Below are 13,826 nucleotides of genomic sequence, written 5' to 3'. Positions count from 1 at the left end.
CCACAGCCAATGACAGTGCCCACGTACTCGTCCTCGTCTTCATTGTTGTTGTTGTTGTTGTTGTTGTTTTTGTTGTTGTTGTTTTTGTTGTGGTTCTTGTTGTCGTTGTTGTTGTTGTTGTGGTCGTGGTCGTCGTCTTCATTGTTGTTGTTATTGTCGTTGTCGTTGTTTTCGTTGTTGTCGTTATATCATCGCCATCGTTGTTGTCTTCGTCCTCGTTGTTGTTGTTGTTGTTGTTGTCGTTGTTGTTGTTGTTGTTGTTGTTGTTGTTTTTGCTGTTGTTGTTGTTGTTGTTGTTGTGGTTATCGTTGTTGTTTTTCTCGTCGTCGTCATTGTGTTCATTGTTGTTGTTGATGATGATGATGATGATGATGATGATGATGATGACGTTGTTGTTGTTGTTGTTTTTGTTGTTGTTGTTGTTGCCATTGCTATCGATATTGTCGTTTGGTGTCGCTGTTCTCGTCGTTGTTGTTGTTATTATCATTGTTGTCATTGTTCTCATCATTGTCGTTGTTGTCGTCGTTCTTATCGTCGTCGTTGTAGTAGTTGTTGTTGTTGTTGTTGTTGTTTTTGTTGTTGTTGTTATTGTTGTTGTTGTGGTTGTTGTTGATGTTGTTGTTCTTGTCGTCGTCATCCTCGTCATCGTCGTTGTTGTTATTGTCGTCGTCATTGTTATTGTTGTTGTTCATGTTGTCATTGTTATTGTTGTTGTTGTTGTTGTTGTTGTTGTTGTTGTTATTGTTGTTGTTGTTTTCATCGTCATTCTCTTTGTTTTTGTCGTTGTTGTCGTCGTCGTCGTCGTTGTTGTTGTTGTTGTTGTTGTTGTTGTTGTTTTTGGTGTTGTTTTTGTTGTAGTAGTAGTTGTTATTGTTGTTGTTGTCGTCGTCGTCGTTTTCGTTGTTGTTGTTGTTATTGTTGTTGTTGTTGTTGTAATTGTTGTAGCGGTTGTCGTTGTTGTTGTTGTTATCGTTATTGTCATTGTTGTCATCTTTGTTGTTGTCGTTACTGTCATCGTCGTTGTCGTCGCCATCGTCATCCTTGTCGTTGTTGTCGTCGTTGTCGATGTCCTTGTGCTGATGTTGTTGTGGTCGTTGCTATCGTTGTTGACGTTGTTGTCGATGTTGTCGTCGTTGTTGTTATTGTTGTCGTAGTTATCGTTGTTGTCGGTGTTGTCGTTGTTGTCGTCGTTGTCGTCGTTGTTGTCGTCCTCGTCGTTGTCATCGTTGTCGCTGTTGTCGTTGTAATCTCTCTTGTTGTTGTGGTTGTTGTTGTCGTTGTTATCATTGTTCTCATCATTGGCGTTCTTGTAATCGTTGTCGTCGTCCTTGTTGTTGTTGTCGTTGCTATTGTTATTGATGTTGTTGTTTATGTTCTCGTCATTGTTGTTGTTGTTGTCGTACTTGTCGTTTTTCTCATTGTTGTTGTTGTTGTTGTTGTTGTTGTTCTGGTTGTTCTTGTTGCGGTTGTTGTTGTTGTTGTGGTTGTTGTTGGTGGTGGTGTTGGTGTTGTTGTCGTAGTAACCACGGTAATAATAAATTATTAGTGCCTACTACGGTGGGGAGAAAAGTATGCGAAAAAGTCCATCGGAGCGGTAGTAAAAAATTACTACCGCTCGGAGGGCGGTAGTAAAAAATTACTACCGCTCTTAGAGCGGTACTACCGCTGGCCCTTTTGCATAGACATCAAAGATTGGTATGGGGCTCCATTGTAGCTAGGGAAAAGGTGGTGCACTAAATGTGTACGTGATGATTCCACCCAAACCTTTCCGACGCGGACCCCCTCTTAATAATATGGATTTTCTACGACTCAGTTCCACCAAAGAAAAATGTAGAAAGCAACCATCTTCGAGAGATTCCGAGGGGCATCGAGTCGTCTTGTGCCTAGATATGAATTATCTGAAATGCTCAATGCACATGATTAGTCCGCACATGCATTGTCATCAATCACTATAACCACTTATGGAGAAATATGCCCTAACAGTTGTTGACGGTGTTGTCGATGTTGTCGTCATTGTTGTTATTGTTGTCGAGTTGTTCTTGTTGTCGTTGTTCTCGTTGTTGTCGTCGTTGTCGTTGTTGTTGTCATCATCCTCGTCGTTGTCGCTGTTGTCATTTGTTGTCTCTGTTGTTGTTGTCATCATCGTCGTCGTTCTCGTTGTTGTCGTTTGTTGTCTCTGTTGTTGTCATTGTTGTTGTCGTTCTCATTGTTGTCGTTATTTTCGTCGTCCTTGTTGTTATTGTTGTTGTCGTTGGTATCGTTGTTGACGTTGTTGTCGATGTTGTCTTCGTTGTTGTTGTTGTCGTCGTGGTTGTTGTTGTTATTTTTGTTGTTGTGGTGGTTGTTGTTTTTGTCGTTGTTGTTGTTGTTGCTGCTGTTGTTGTTGTTGTTGTCATGGTCGTCGTTGTTCTTGTTATTGTTGTTGTCGTTGAGATCACTGTGGTTGTTGTTGTTCTTCTTGTTGTTGTCGTTGTTCTTGTCATGGTCGTTGTTGTCTTCGTCGTCGTCGTCATCGTTTTTCTTGTAATGGTTGTTGTTGTTGTTGTTGTTGTTGTTGTTGTTGTTGTTGTTGTTGTTGTTGTTGTTGTTGTTGTTGTTGTTCTCTTCATTGTCGTAGTTGTCGTCCTTGTCATCGTCATCATTGTTGTTATTGCCGTTGTTGTTGTTGTTGTTGCTGTTGTTGTTGTTGTTGTTGTTGTTATTGTTGTTGTTGTTGTAGTCGTCATCGTTGTCTTCGTGTTCGTTGTTGTTGTTGTTTTTGTTGTTGTTGTTGTTGTTGTTGTTGTTTTAGTTTTTGTTGTTGTTGTTGTTGTTCTTGTAGTTGTCATCGTTGTCGTCATCTTCATTGTTGTTGTTGTTTTTGTCATTGTTGTCGTTGTTGTCTCTATTGTTGTTGTGGTTGTTGCTGTCTCTGTTGTTGTTGTCGTTGTTGTCTCTGTTGTTGTTGTTGTTGTCGTCATTGTCGTCGTCCTTGTTGTTATTGTTGTCGTTGCTATCGCTGTTGACGTTGTTGTCAATGTTGTTATTATTGTTGTTGTTGTTGTTGTTGTTCTTGTTGTCGTAATTGTCGTTGTTCTCATTGTTTTCGTCGTTCTCGACGTCGTCGTCGTTGTGGTCGTCTTCGTTGTTGTTGTTGTTGCTGTTGTCGTTGTTGTCGCTGCTCATTGTTGTTGTTGTTATCATTGTCGTCGTTGTTCTTGTCATTGTCGTTGTTGTCGTCGTTCTCGTCGTCGTTGTAGTAGTAGTAGTAGTAGTTGTTGTTGTTGTTGTTGTTGTTGTTCTTTTTGTAGTCATTGTTGTTGTTGTGGTTGTTGTTGTTCTTCTTCTTCTTATCGTCGTCATCGTTGTCATCATCGTCGTCGTTGTAGTTGTTGTCGTCGTCGTCATTGTTATTATTGTTGTTGATGTTGTTGTTGTTGTTGTTGTCGTCTTAGTTGTTATTTTTGTTGTTGATTTTGTTGTTGTTGTTGTTTTTGTTGTTGTTTTCATCGTCGTCGTTGTTGTTGTTGTTTTCATCGTCGTCGTTGTTGTTGTTGTCGTCATCGTCGTCGTTGTTGTTGTTGTTGTTGTTGTTGTTGTCGTTTTTCGTCTTCGTTGTTGTTGTTGTTATTGTTGTTGTTGTTGCCGTTGTTGTCGCTCTTGTTGTTATCGTTATTGTCGTTGTTCTTGTCGTTGTTCTTGTCCTTTTTGTCATCGTCGTTGTCGTCGTTGTCGTCGTCCTTGTTGTTGTTGGGATGGACGCACCCTCATGTCCAGGTCGAGGGGCCCCAGCCTGGGGACTGAGGGTGGGACATACGCCCATGTTCCTGGGCTAGATGATCCCAACCTGGGGGCCACAGGTGGTATACCCGCCCCCGACTCCAGGGCGCGCGACGCCCACTTGGGGACGAAGGGTGGAACACACGCCCATGTCATCGGTGGAGGCTTCCTTCGGTTACCAGCAGGTGTTCGGGTACCCATCACTGCCCTTATGCTGGGCTAGCCCTGCTTGGCGACGCGGCCCATGGTACCAGTCAGGGAACCCGGGGGGCCCCAACGAGGTGTGCTAGGGCATCGCCTCGTGGGCCACTATTAATCTACATAATAGTGGCGCACCACCTCGTGCACCATTACTTTTCCAAACACTAATGGCGCAGCTAAAGTGTGCCATTACTAGGCCCAGAAATGCGCCACTACTGTTTCTCCAAGGGGCCATGTGTACCTTGTGCTCTGGGTTATAATGGCGCACTTTTAGATAATGCGCCACTAGGGTGTTTCTTTATGTGCGCCACTAAAGTGCAATATGGTGCGCCACTACTATGAATATTAGGAATTAGTTTTTTATGCTTTTCCGATTTTTGCACAGGTTACAAAATACATTACATCACGGAATATAAACAACACAACATATAAACATCAGATTTATCGAATACAATAGAAGATTAGTCTCCGAATACATTTCATCATATTAGTCTCCGAATTTAAAATACCGAACCAAGTTAGAACATTACAAGTCTCGAGACCGCGAGTAGCGAGTTTGTCTTGACATTACAAGTCGATATCTAAACTATCATCACCTAGAAGAGGGTTGCGGTCACGATGAGCATCATCGCGAAGAAACTGATCTTCATCCGGTTACTACATGCAACCCGCGTCAACGTCGGAGACTCACCCAAATTAAGTTGTTCCATTGCAATGATGCACTTTAAACGATGACCATCATCTCTCCGCCGCATCGACCGCCTCCCATTTCCCGGTGATCACCACCTCCCTCCACCACATACACTACAGGTTAAATGAAATCAGGCAGGCCACTCGATTGATTTTGCGGCTAAAGAACACGCAAAAACCGACTAAATCCTGCTACAGTACCTACCTCCCGTTCGTCCCAGGAATGAGTTCCCCCTTCAGGATCTTGATTGGGCGTGTTGATTTGCACGCCCGTAGCCTGCACTCCAACAACGAACCATTAGTCCAAACCATAGCCCTGTTGTTTAACTGCTTGTGGTTGCACTTCGGTGGTGAGGGAGATATGTACATACCTGTTCGATCTCATTTATGGTCCTCCCGCCACAGCCGATGACAGTGCCCACGTACTCGTCCAAGACGCCCATGGTGAGGGTCCCTTGCACGTCGCTGTCGTAGTCACGCGATCTCACTGGTGTGTCAGGCTGGAATTCAAGGAGAAGACGGTTCAGGCTTCGCGATGTAGGCCTATTTGGTAAATGGGCATGAACAACAGACAGTTTGCATTATATGGAAAAATATCGAAATGTTTTCTGTTCCCTGAATAATGATGGTAATATGAAGCAAATAGGGGTCAAACCCACGGTTTCATTTTAACAATATGCCTTTTGTATTAGGGTGTTTTTTTGGTCCTTAGATAAATAAAATCTCCCATATTTCTTCTCTGCAAATATAATTTCAGCCAGAACATGCTTTATATTTTCTGAAGCACAAAATACGCTAGTGACAGTAGGAGTGAACCTACCATATTTTACATGACTATATAAGAATCTTAATTTTCTGCATAGAAATGATGTCTTTTTTTCCATTTGACATTCATTAGCTCCGCAACAAGCATTACGGCAGAATAAGAGAAATAGAGAACATAACCTTCTTTCTTTTGTCACACTCTCCTAAACTCCCTTTGCTTTCTATTTAAATTTGAAACCCTTGTTATTGTTAACAAGACATGTACCCAGAAAGAAGCTCCATTAAACAGACTAACTATGCATGAAGAGAAAAATTCAAATCCAGGTTAAGAGGATATCAGATCACAAATTGTACAGTTATACTTCAATTCAGCAACAATGTCTTACACTGCTGTGGTAACTTTCGACATGCTCATCTTGCACAGCACCGCCACGCCGAATACTTGAACTTGGAAAACTAAAGCCTGTGTATTTGAGAAATGCGATTAGCCAAATAGTTACTGCAAAAGGTGATGCGATAAGAGCTAGTAGGTGGCACCACAATGCAAGCAAATTGTAATGCTAATTGATCACGTCCGTACATAAATATAACAGAAACGATTAGGAACCGACATATATCTCAGGTTCGACCTTACTGCTTGGTTGTGAGCTTGTGATAGATACCCCACTAAACCAAAATCCCTCAAGGCAGACAAGATGCAACAAATTGGGTCGAAGGCAATAGATAAAACGACAAAAAAATAAAAAACCAGTACTAAACGGAAGTGATACACACATACATGCGGTGGAGGATGAGTAGCGGACGTCGTCAAGCAACTCGGATACTATAAGAAATATAGCCTGCAACTGATTGTCCAAGTGTCCAGTGATCGTAACCAGTCTATCGTGGAAACCGTAGCAGATGGCGTAGGGTGAGACCATGATTCTAGTATTTGACTCCTCGGCGAAGGACCTGGATGATGAACAAAGAGAGAAACATTTGGAATATCTGAAAAGTAGAACTAAAGAAGAAGAAATATGTTGACGGGTACTAGTGAAGGGCAGGCGCCCAAATAGTAAACGCAAGCTAATATTCCGAATAGTAAATGGAAGCTAAAACTGCCTACGGTCCCAAATCTTAACAGTGCAGCTGAAGAAGCAGAGCTGACGCTGGAATGCCCAGCACACCTCTGTTCACGTGCGATGACATACACAAACATGGCTTAAATACAAAAAATTTAGCAAGAGCGGCAGCACTGTTGGAACAGATACAGATAAAAGGGTCGCTTGCATTGCATTTCAGCAATGCCAACAGGCGTATTTTTTCGTGACGATTCCAAACAAGGGTCCGAAATATGCAGTTCCACAGCGGCCGATCAGATGCACTAGGTAGATGCAGAGATGATGGAACAGGTAGTAATGTGCTGCAAACTTTTATAAACTATCCCTCTGAATGAACAAAACTCATGATCACATTTCAGCACCGGCACCAGAGAAAAGCTCGCCAAACATGCAACTGCGTTGCGTTGCCGTAAATCAAACATGCGTGTAGGTAGATAAAGAGCAAAGGGGGTCACTTGCATTGCACGCTCCCTTGGGCCTTTTGTTGAGTGGAGAGCATATACCATACAGTTCATTTGAAGCACATCAATATTGGGCATGAGAACAGGAAGGGAATGTAAGTTGTAGGAGTCGTCGGGCACCACGAGCACCACGGTAGCATCAGCATCAATCACCTGGTCACCCTGCCAGCAGAGCAGAAGCAGAGGATCAGTCCATCAATCAATAGGAGAAGATGAAACTGCTCTGAACATAAGGACGGGTGATGAGCTGCAGGAACCAATTCAGTCAGCAAAGTGTAACTGTGAACAAATGTTTTACAGAGAGGCAGAGGGTGAGGGCCCTGAATCTGGAAGTTTTGCTGACGGCTTTAGCATACCAGGTAGAAGAGCTTCTGGAGGACGAGGTCTGCGGCGTCCATGACGGCGGGGAAGAGGCCGGAGACGAAGACGACCCTGCGGTCCGTGGCGGGGAGGGGGCGGCCTCCGGCGGAGATCTTGATGTTGGCCCCGGAGCCGGCGTCCATGGCGTGGACAGCGGAGCCGGCCCTGCCGTAGATGCAGCCCGCGTCGGCGTCCGAGACGAGGATCCTAGCGTGCGTCGGCCTCTCCCACATGACATCTGCGGCATGGACAGACGGAGATTGAAACTAATTTGAATTCAAACCCTCGCAAAAACCCTCGCCTCGAGCACGGAGCAGAGGAATGCGAGATCGGCATCGGGTTGCGCGCACGCGCGGCTGCTTCTGTTGCTCCTGTCGTCGGCGGGAGGGGAGAAGGGGGTCGTCGGAGCGGGGGGGCGCGCGGTGCGGCCCTGATGGCGTGTCGGCTCGGTGGCCTTGTTCTTGCCGGAGAAGAAAGGAAGCAAGGGGTGGATGGGAAAAGGATGGGAGGGAGGGAGGGAGGGGGGAGAGGGGTGGGCGCGGGCGATACCTTGGTGGCGGTCGTCGTCGCCGTCCTGGGAGGCTGTGGAGGTCGGCGGCGGCGAGGAGAAGCCCATGCCGAGGGGATGGCGGCGTACAGAATGGGGGAGAAGTGCAAGGAAAAAGGCAGCGCTTTTCTCTTTTCTTGTGTGTGTGGGAAAAAAGAGGGCTTTATTGACCGAATTTCGAAAATTTAATACTACTAACTCATCAAACACTTTCTTAAAGCTGAACTCCTCAACTTAAATATGCAAGGAGTTTTAAAAAAACGACCTAACAAAATTGGTAAAACTTGACTCCCTGCAAAAAATTATGCGCCAGTTCTTCGGTCTTTTTTTTCGGAAAGTCATAGGGATTTATTCCACGGTTACAATCCTGAGCGACTAGATCACTGGCACATGGAGGAGCTTGCCCCAGCCAACATGCTATGCTATCTCCACACCGTCCACAGTCCGCTAAACAATCTGCAACCCTATTTTGATCACGTGAAATTTTTACAGAAACAAAAACCCTATCACTTAAGAGGAATTTGATCTCCTGGATCATATGATCATAGGCGGATTTATCCAAGGATGCATCAGATATAGCTTTGACAGCAGCAACACAATACAATTGCAACACAATTGGGCGTCTAATACCCTCAAGAACAGCATGTAGTTCCGCTTCAAGTGCATCGTTGCAATGCAACAACTTAATTTGGGTGAATCTAAGGGGAAACTGAGCTTTCCCCTTACTTACCTATCAAAAAAAGGAAATTTAACCATTTAATTTGGGTGAATCTATGGTGCAAATGAGGTGAGGAGGAGGAGGGAGCCGAGACCAAGCTTGGTAGAGGTGGAGAGAATGAAGTGGGGAAAGTGAGTGTGGTAGGCGGCTGTCAAAAATATCTAGCTGCTCTCAGGTTACCAATGGCGCACCTCCTAAGAATGCGCAATTGGTAACGAGGGTTACTAATGGCGCATACTAGTTTTGAAAAAAAAAATTGAAAAATAATTGTTAGTAGTGGCGTACCGTGGGTGTGGTGCGCCATTACTAGTTAAAACTAGTAATGGCGCACTTTCCCCTGGTGCGCCACTTCTATGTCTGTGAAGGGTGTGGGGCCAGGACAAAACTAGTAATGGCACACCACACACCAGGTGCGCCATTAGTAATATGGCCATTAATGGCGAACCTACATCTGGTGTGCCACTGCTATATAGCAGTGGCGCAGCACATACATGGTGCGCCATTAATGTCCATATTAGCTATACCCGTTTTTCTAGTAGTGGGGGATTCAGCACCCACCACGTGGGCGAGTCTTCCGGCCGATGGGCGCGGGGGTCTCCCCCCTCGCTCGAGGAATCGCTCAGGGTGGGCCACGCCACGCCGCTACAAGCCCGGGGACCGCGAGCGGGGCGCTCGCCCATGGAGCCCGCATCCCCGGGCCCCGCATCATCCCGTAACACCTCGGAACCTACTTCATCTCATGACACTCTCACGTAATAACGAGCTGAGGTTGTATACGCCCAGGGCCCCCCGAGGACGTGGAAGGGGTCCACACCACGCCTAGTGGAGAAGACACAGGAATCAACACAGTCCCCACATGACTTCCGGAATCAGGGTCCTAATGCCTCGGGGGTAGGGACACTCGCGAGGCCAAAGCATCCTCGTGACCTCCCATATACACCCCCACCGTGACACTCTCATGTAATAATGAGCCGAGGCTATATTTGGGCAGGGCCCCTCGAGGACGCGGAAGGGGTCCATCCCACGCCTAGTGGAAGCCCTAAGCCACGCGGGGGAGAAGGACACGGCTTTTTCTCGTTTCTTCATTGCCTTTTAAGTTGAGGCCCACTAGGGCATTTCCCTATCTGTTGTATCCTGAGACATCGAGGGCTTGCAGGTTTCTGTACTTGATGTTTTGAAAAGAAAAGACGGGCGAGGATTTCGTTTCTATGTTCTCTCGCTTTGCCGAACTCATGTTCTCTTTCCCCCTTTTGCTCTGATTGGTGTTTCGCGGGAACCTCGGGAGGTCTTCGGTTCTCCCGAGGCGATCGCAAAAAGAGGCAGAATGCGGAATCACTCGAGCGCCAAAAAGGGGGCTCCTGGGCTCCACCTCAGGAGCCTGGCCGGTCATAATGCCACTCGCCACTATTGGCGACGTCCGGGAGATTCGGTCGGCGCCAGTTGTGGCGGGGCCCCGCCCTGTGAAGCGCGAGCTCCGCGACGGCAGGGAAATGTGCGGAACTGGGGCCTGACGACGTAGAGCGGCTTGAGTGTCAAGGGGGGCACTTGAGCAACATTCCTCAGGGGCCTCACTGGTCACAACGCTACTTGGCCCCCCAGGGCGTCGGTCCTTTGCCTTGTGAGGAGAAACCTTGGAAACGCGTTGCACCACACGGTGACAGGGAAATGCGCGGGACTGGGACCTGCAGACACAGAGTGCCGAAAGGGTCTTCAAACCGCCCCAAAAGCAATGAGCTCACGCTCGCATGAAAAGTCATCAGCATGGCGACATCACAGGCTGGCAACAGTCGCGGCCAGTATGGAAGCATCGCACATTCCTCGTCATCAAGGAAAACATTAAAAGGTACCCACTAGACACGACCTAGATTTTGTTAAACTTAACACATGGATCTATCAGCAGGACGAGTGTGTGAATCCTAAGGACACGTCATCATCGGAGCCCACGTCACGGCCCTTTGGAGCAAGCCCTGTCACCAGGTCTTCCACATGAACTTCGACCCATTCGGAGAGGGCTCGGATCGTCTCTGGCACCGGATCCAGCACCAAAGCAATGTAAAAGTCAGGGTCGAGGCGAAGGAGGTTGGTGTCATAATGCCACTCACCACTATTGGCGACGTCCGGGAGATCTGGTCGGCGCCGGTTGTGGCGGGGCCCCACCCTGCGAAGCGCAAGCTCCGCGGCGGCTGGGAAACGTGCGGGACTGGGGCGTGACGACGTAGAGTGGCTTGAGTGTCAAGGGGGGCACCAAAGCAACATTCCTCAGGGGCCTCACTGGTCACAACGCTACTCGCCCCCCCCCCCAAGGGCGTCGGTGCTTTGCCTTGTGAGGAGAAACCTTGGAAACGCGTTGCACCACACCGTGACAGGGAAATGCGCGGGACTGGGACCTGCAGATACAGAGTGCCGAAAGGGTCTTCAAACCGCCCCAAAAGCAACGAGCTCACGCTCGTAGAAAAAGTCATCAGCATGGCGACATCACAGGCTGGCAACAGTCGCGGCCAGTATGGAAGCGTCGCACATTCCTCATCATCAAGGAAAACGTTAAAAGGTACCCACTAGACACGACCTAGGTTTTGTTAAACTTAACACATGGATCTATCAGCAGGACGAGTGTGTGAATCCTAAGGACACGCCGTCATCGGAGCCCACGTCGCGGCCCTTTGGAGCAAGCCTTGTCACCAGGTCTTCCACATGAACTTCGACCCATTCGGAGAGGGCTCGGATCGTCTCTGGCACCGGATCCAGCACCAAAGCAAAGTCAAAGTCGGGGTCGAGGCGAAGGAGGTTGGTGTCATAATTCCACTCGCCACTATTGGCGATGTCCGGGAGATCTGGTCGGCGCCGGTTTTGGCGGGGCCCCGCTCTGCGAAGCGCGAGCTCCGCGGCGGCAGGGAAATGTGCGGGACTGGGGCCTGACGACGTAGAGCGGCTTGAGTGTCAAGGGGGCTCCTGAGCAACATTCCTCAGGGGCCTCACTAGTCACAACGCTACTCGCCCCCCATGGCGCCGGTGCTTTGCCTTGTGAGGAGAAACCTTGGAAACGGGTTGCACCACACGGTGACAGGGAAATGCACGGGACTAGGACCTGCAGACACAGAGTGCCGAAAGGGTCTTCAAACCGCCCCAAAAGCAACGAGCTCATGCTCGCAGGAAAATTCATCAGCATGGCGACATCACAGGCTGGCAAAAATCGCGGCCAGTATGGAAGCGTCGCACATTCCTCGTCATCAAGGAAAACGTTAAAAGGTACCCACTAGACATGACCTAGCTTTTGTTAAACTTAACACATGGATCTATCAGCAGGACGAGTGTGTGAATCCTAAGGGCAGGTCGTCATCGGAGCCCACGTCGCGGCCCTTTGGAGCAAGCCTTGTCACCAGGTCCTCCACATGAACTTCGACCCATTCGGAGAGGGCTCGGATCGTCTCTGGCACCGGATCCAGCACCAAAGCAAAGTCAAAGTCGGGGTCGAGGCGAAGGAGGTTGGTGAAGACGTCCGAGGGGGCCTGACACAAAAGATCGCGGCTCTTCTCCTCCGCAAGCGCAAGGGCCTTCTCGACGCCCACCTCAAGATGCTCCACGACGTGGTAGAAAAAGCCCAAGCACCTTTAGTCGTCGGGAATCAGGGGACTCGAGACGCCTTTTCCACAAATGTCACTCAGAGCGTGGGAAGCCCTCCAGTCGACGGACCGGAACATCCTGGAGCGCTCAGGTTGAAGGCTGCGAGCGTGGGCTGCCTCTTCCGAAGCCACTCCAACCAGGGAAGCCGCGCCTTTCATTTGTTTGCAGATGTTAGACAATTTACCCTCGGCAGTGGCCTGCGCGTCCAGCGTGGCCTGTCGGCTTTCCACTTCCTTATCCAGCCTTCTCCGGAGGGCAATGACCTTATCTTGCAGGCAGCCACGGCGCTTGAGGAAGCGGGACTCTAGAGCCTCAACTTCGCACGTTAATAGAGATGATGGGAACTTCGAGCCTCCGCCACCCCCTTGTCTATCTCCTCCCGAAGCTTCGTTTCACGAGAGGCAAGGGATTCCTCGGCAAGCGACAACTGGTGCTCCCTCGTATCGAGATGCTTCTGCTCCAGGCACTGCTCCACCTCTACAAGCACTAGCAAGTCGGCGGATGCTCGAGGACCGGCGTGGGAGGCCCTCCGCGGAGCTTGCTCTTCTAGACAGGCGATGAGGGCGCAAAGCTTCCTGTGGCGGTCTTCGGAGGCCCTACGCCGACAATCAGTTTCACGAGCCTCAGCGAGAGCGCGCTCGCGGGCTTCTACCACTAAAGCGAGGAATGCCCGAGCGCCCTGCCGCTACAGGCGGTAGAGGTTCACGGCGACCTCAAGTTGGTGCCACCCCGACGCAAGGTACTGGCTCTCACCTTCCCGACAGGCTTCATGACTGGCAATCCCCGCCCCAGACGTTGAAGCGTGTCCACAGCGGTGCGGAGCAAGCCCCATGGTGCGGTAGGCGAACCTGACACAGGCTCCGGAAGCCAACAGGGGTCCTCGCCTCCCGTACAGCAAGCAAGAGAAGCGTGCAAGGAATCACCCGACCCGAGTCCATGCCGGGGGGCTGGGGGCTCCCGTGTGGCCGTTTCGTCGGCATTGAGCACCCCACAGTGCCCCTCACCTCCATGCTGGATGGGTCCTAGGGGAAGGCACGGCATGGCCCCAGGAGGGGCCACAGGCGAGAGGATAGGCATCCCGTCGAAGTTCCGGAGTCCGCCACCCAAGAAGTCGGCAGGGGGGTCACGTGCCTGAGGCTTAGGAGACCAAGCCCCATGGAGTGCGAGAGAAGAGACCTCGGGATGCCCGGCGACCTCCGGAGAACGCGACGTTGATCTTCCTCCCCGGCCACCGAAGGGAAACCTGAAGAACAAGGGTTCAGAAGATAGGCGCATAAAGGGAGGACGAGGGGGAACAAATGTGCTTACTCGTCAATGGCCATCCACTTCTTCCTCGCCGGAGGACCTCGCGCCGGGGGGCGGCCGCCCTCTGGCAACCTGCTCTTCCAGCTGGCAGGTGCGACCCAGCGGGGGCAATCGGCGGCCCTCGAGTGATGCTCGGAAGTGGGGGAAGCGCTTTCCACCATCGATTGATCACCACCATCAATCCCGACTTGACGCAAAGCTAGAGCCGGGAGGACGGGCGGTGGTGCACCGCCCACCCTGGTCATGGGGGTAACTGCACAACCAGGGTTTTGGGGGGGGGGGCGAACCCCGGGGGGCGC

General features: G+C 49.6%; 1 protein-coding gene across 1 annotated transcript; it reads right to left on the bottom strand.

Moving 5' to 3' along the window:
- Window positions 1-4,423: 4,423 nt before the first annotated feature.
- Window positions 4,424-8,015, bottom strand: LOC123448517 (protein BTR1-like). The gene is made up of 8 exons (XM_045125433.1): window positions 7,886-8,015; window positions 7,333-7,574; window positions 6,975-7,138; window positions 6,194-6,366; window positions 5,802-5,878; window positions 5,022-5,150; window positions 4,856-4,927; window positions 4,424-4,764 (listed from the first exon to the last, which is right to left on the bottom strand). The coding sequence occupies exons 1-8, from the start codon at window positions 7,950-7,952 to the stop codon at window positions 4,699-4,701; spliced, it is 990 nt and encodes a 329-aa protein (XP_044981368.1). The 5' UTR covers window positions 7,953-8,015; the 3' UTR covers window positions 4,424-4,698.
- Window positions 8,016-13,826: the final 5,811 nt, after the last annotated feature.

This window comes from Hordeum vulgare, chromosome 4H, assembly GCF_904849725.1.
Source record: "Hordeum vulgare subsp. vulgare chromosome 4H, MorexV3_pseudomolecules_assembly, whole genome shotgun sequence".
Taxonomy (NCBI): domain Eukaryota; kingdom Viridiplantae; phylum Streptophyta; class Magnoliopsida; order Poales; family Poaceae; genus Hordeum; species Hordeum vulgare.
The sequence above is the reverse complement of the archived record's forward strand: the minus strand, read 5'-3'. Positions and strand labels throughout refer to the sequence as shown.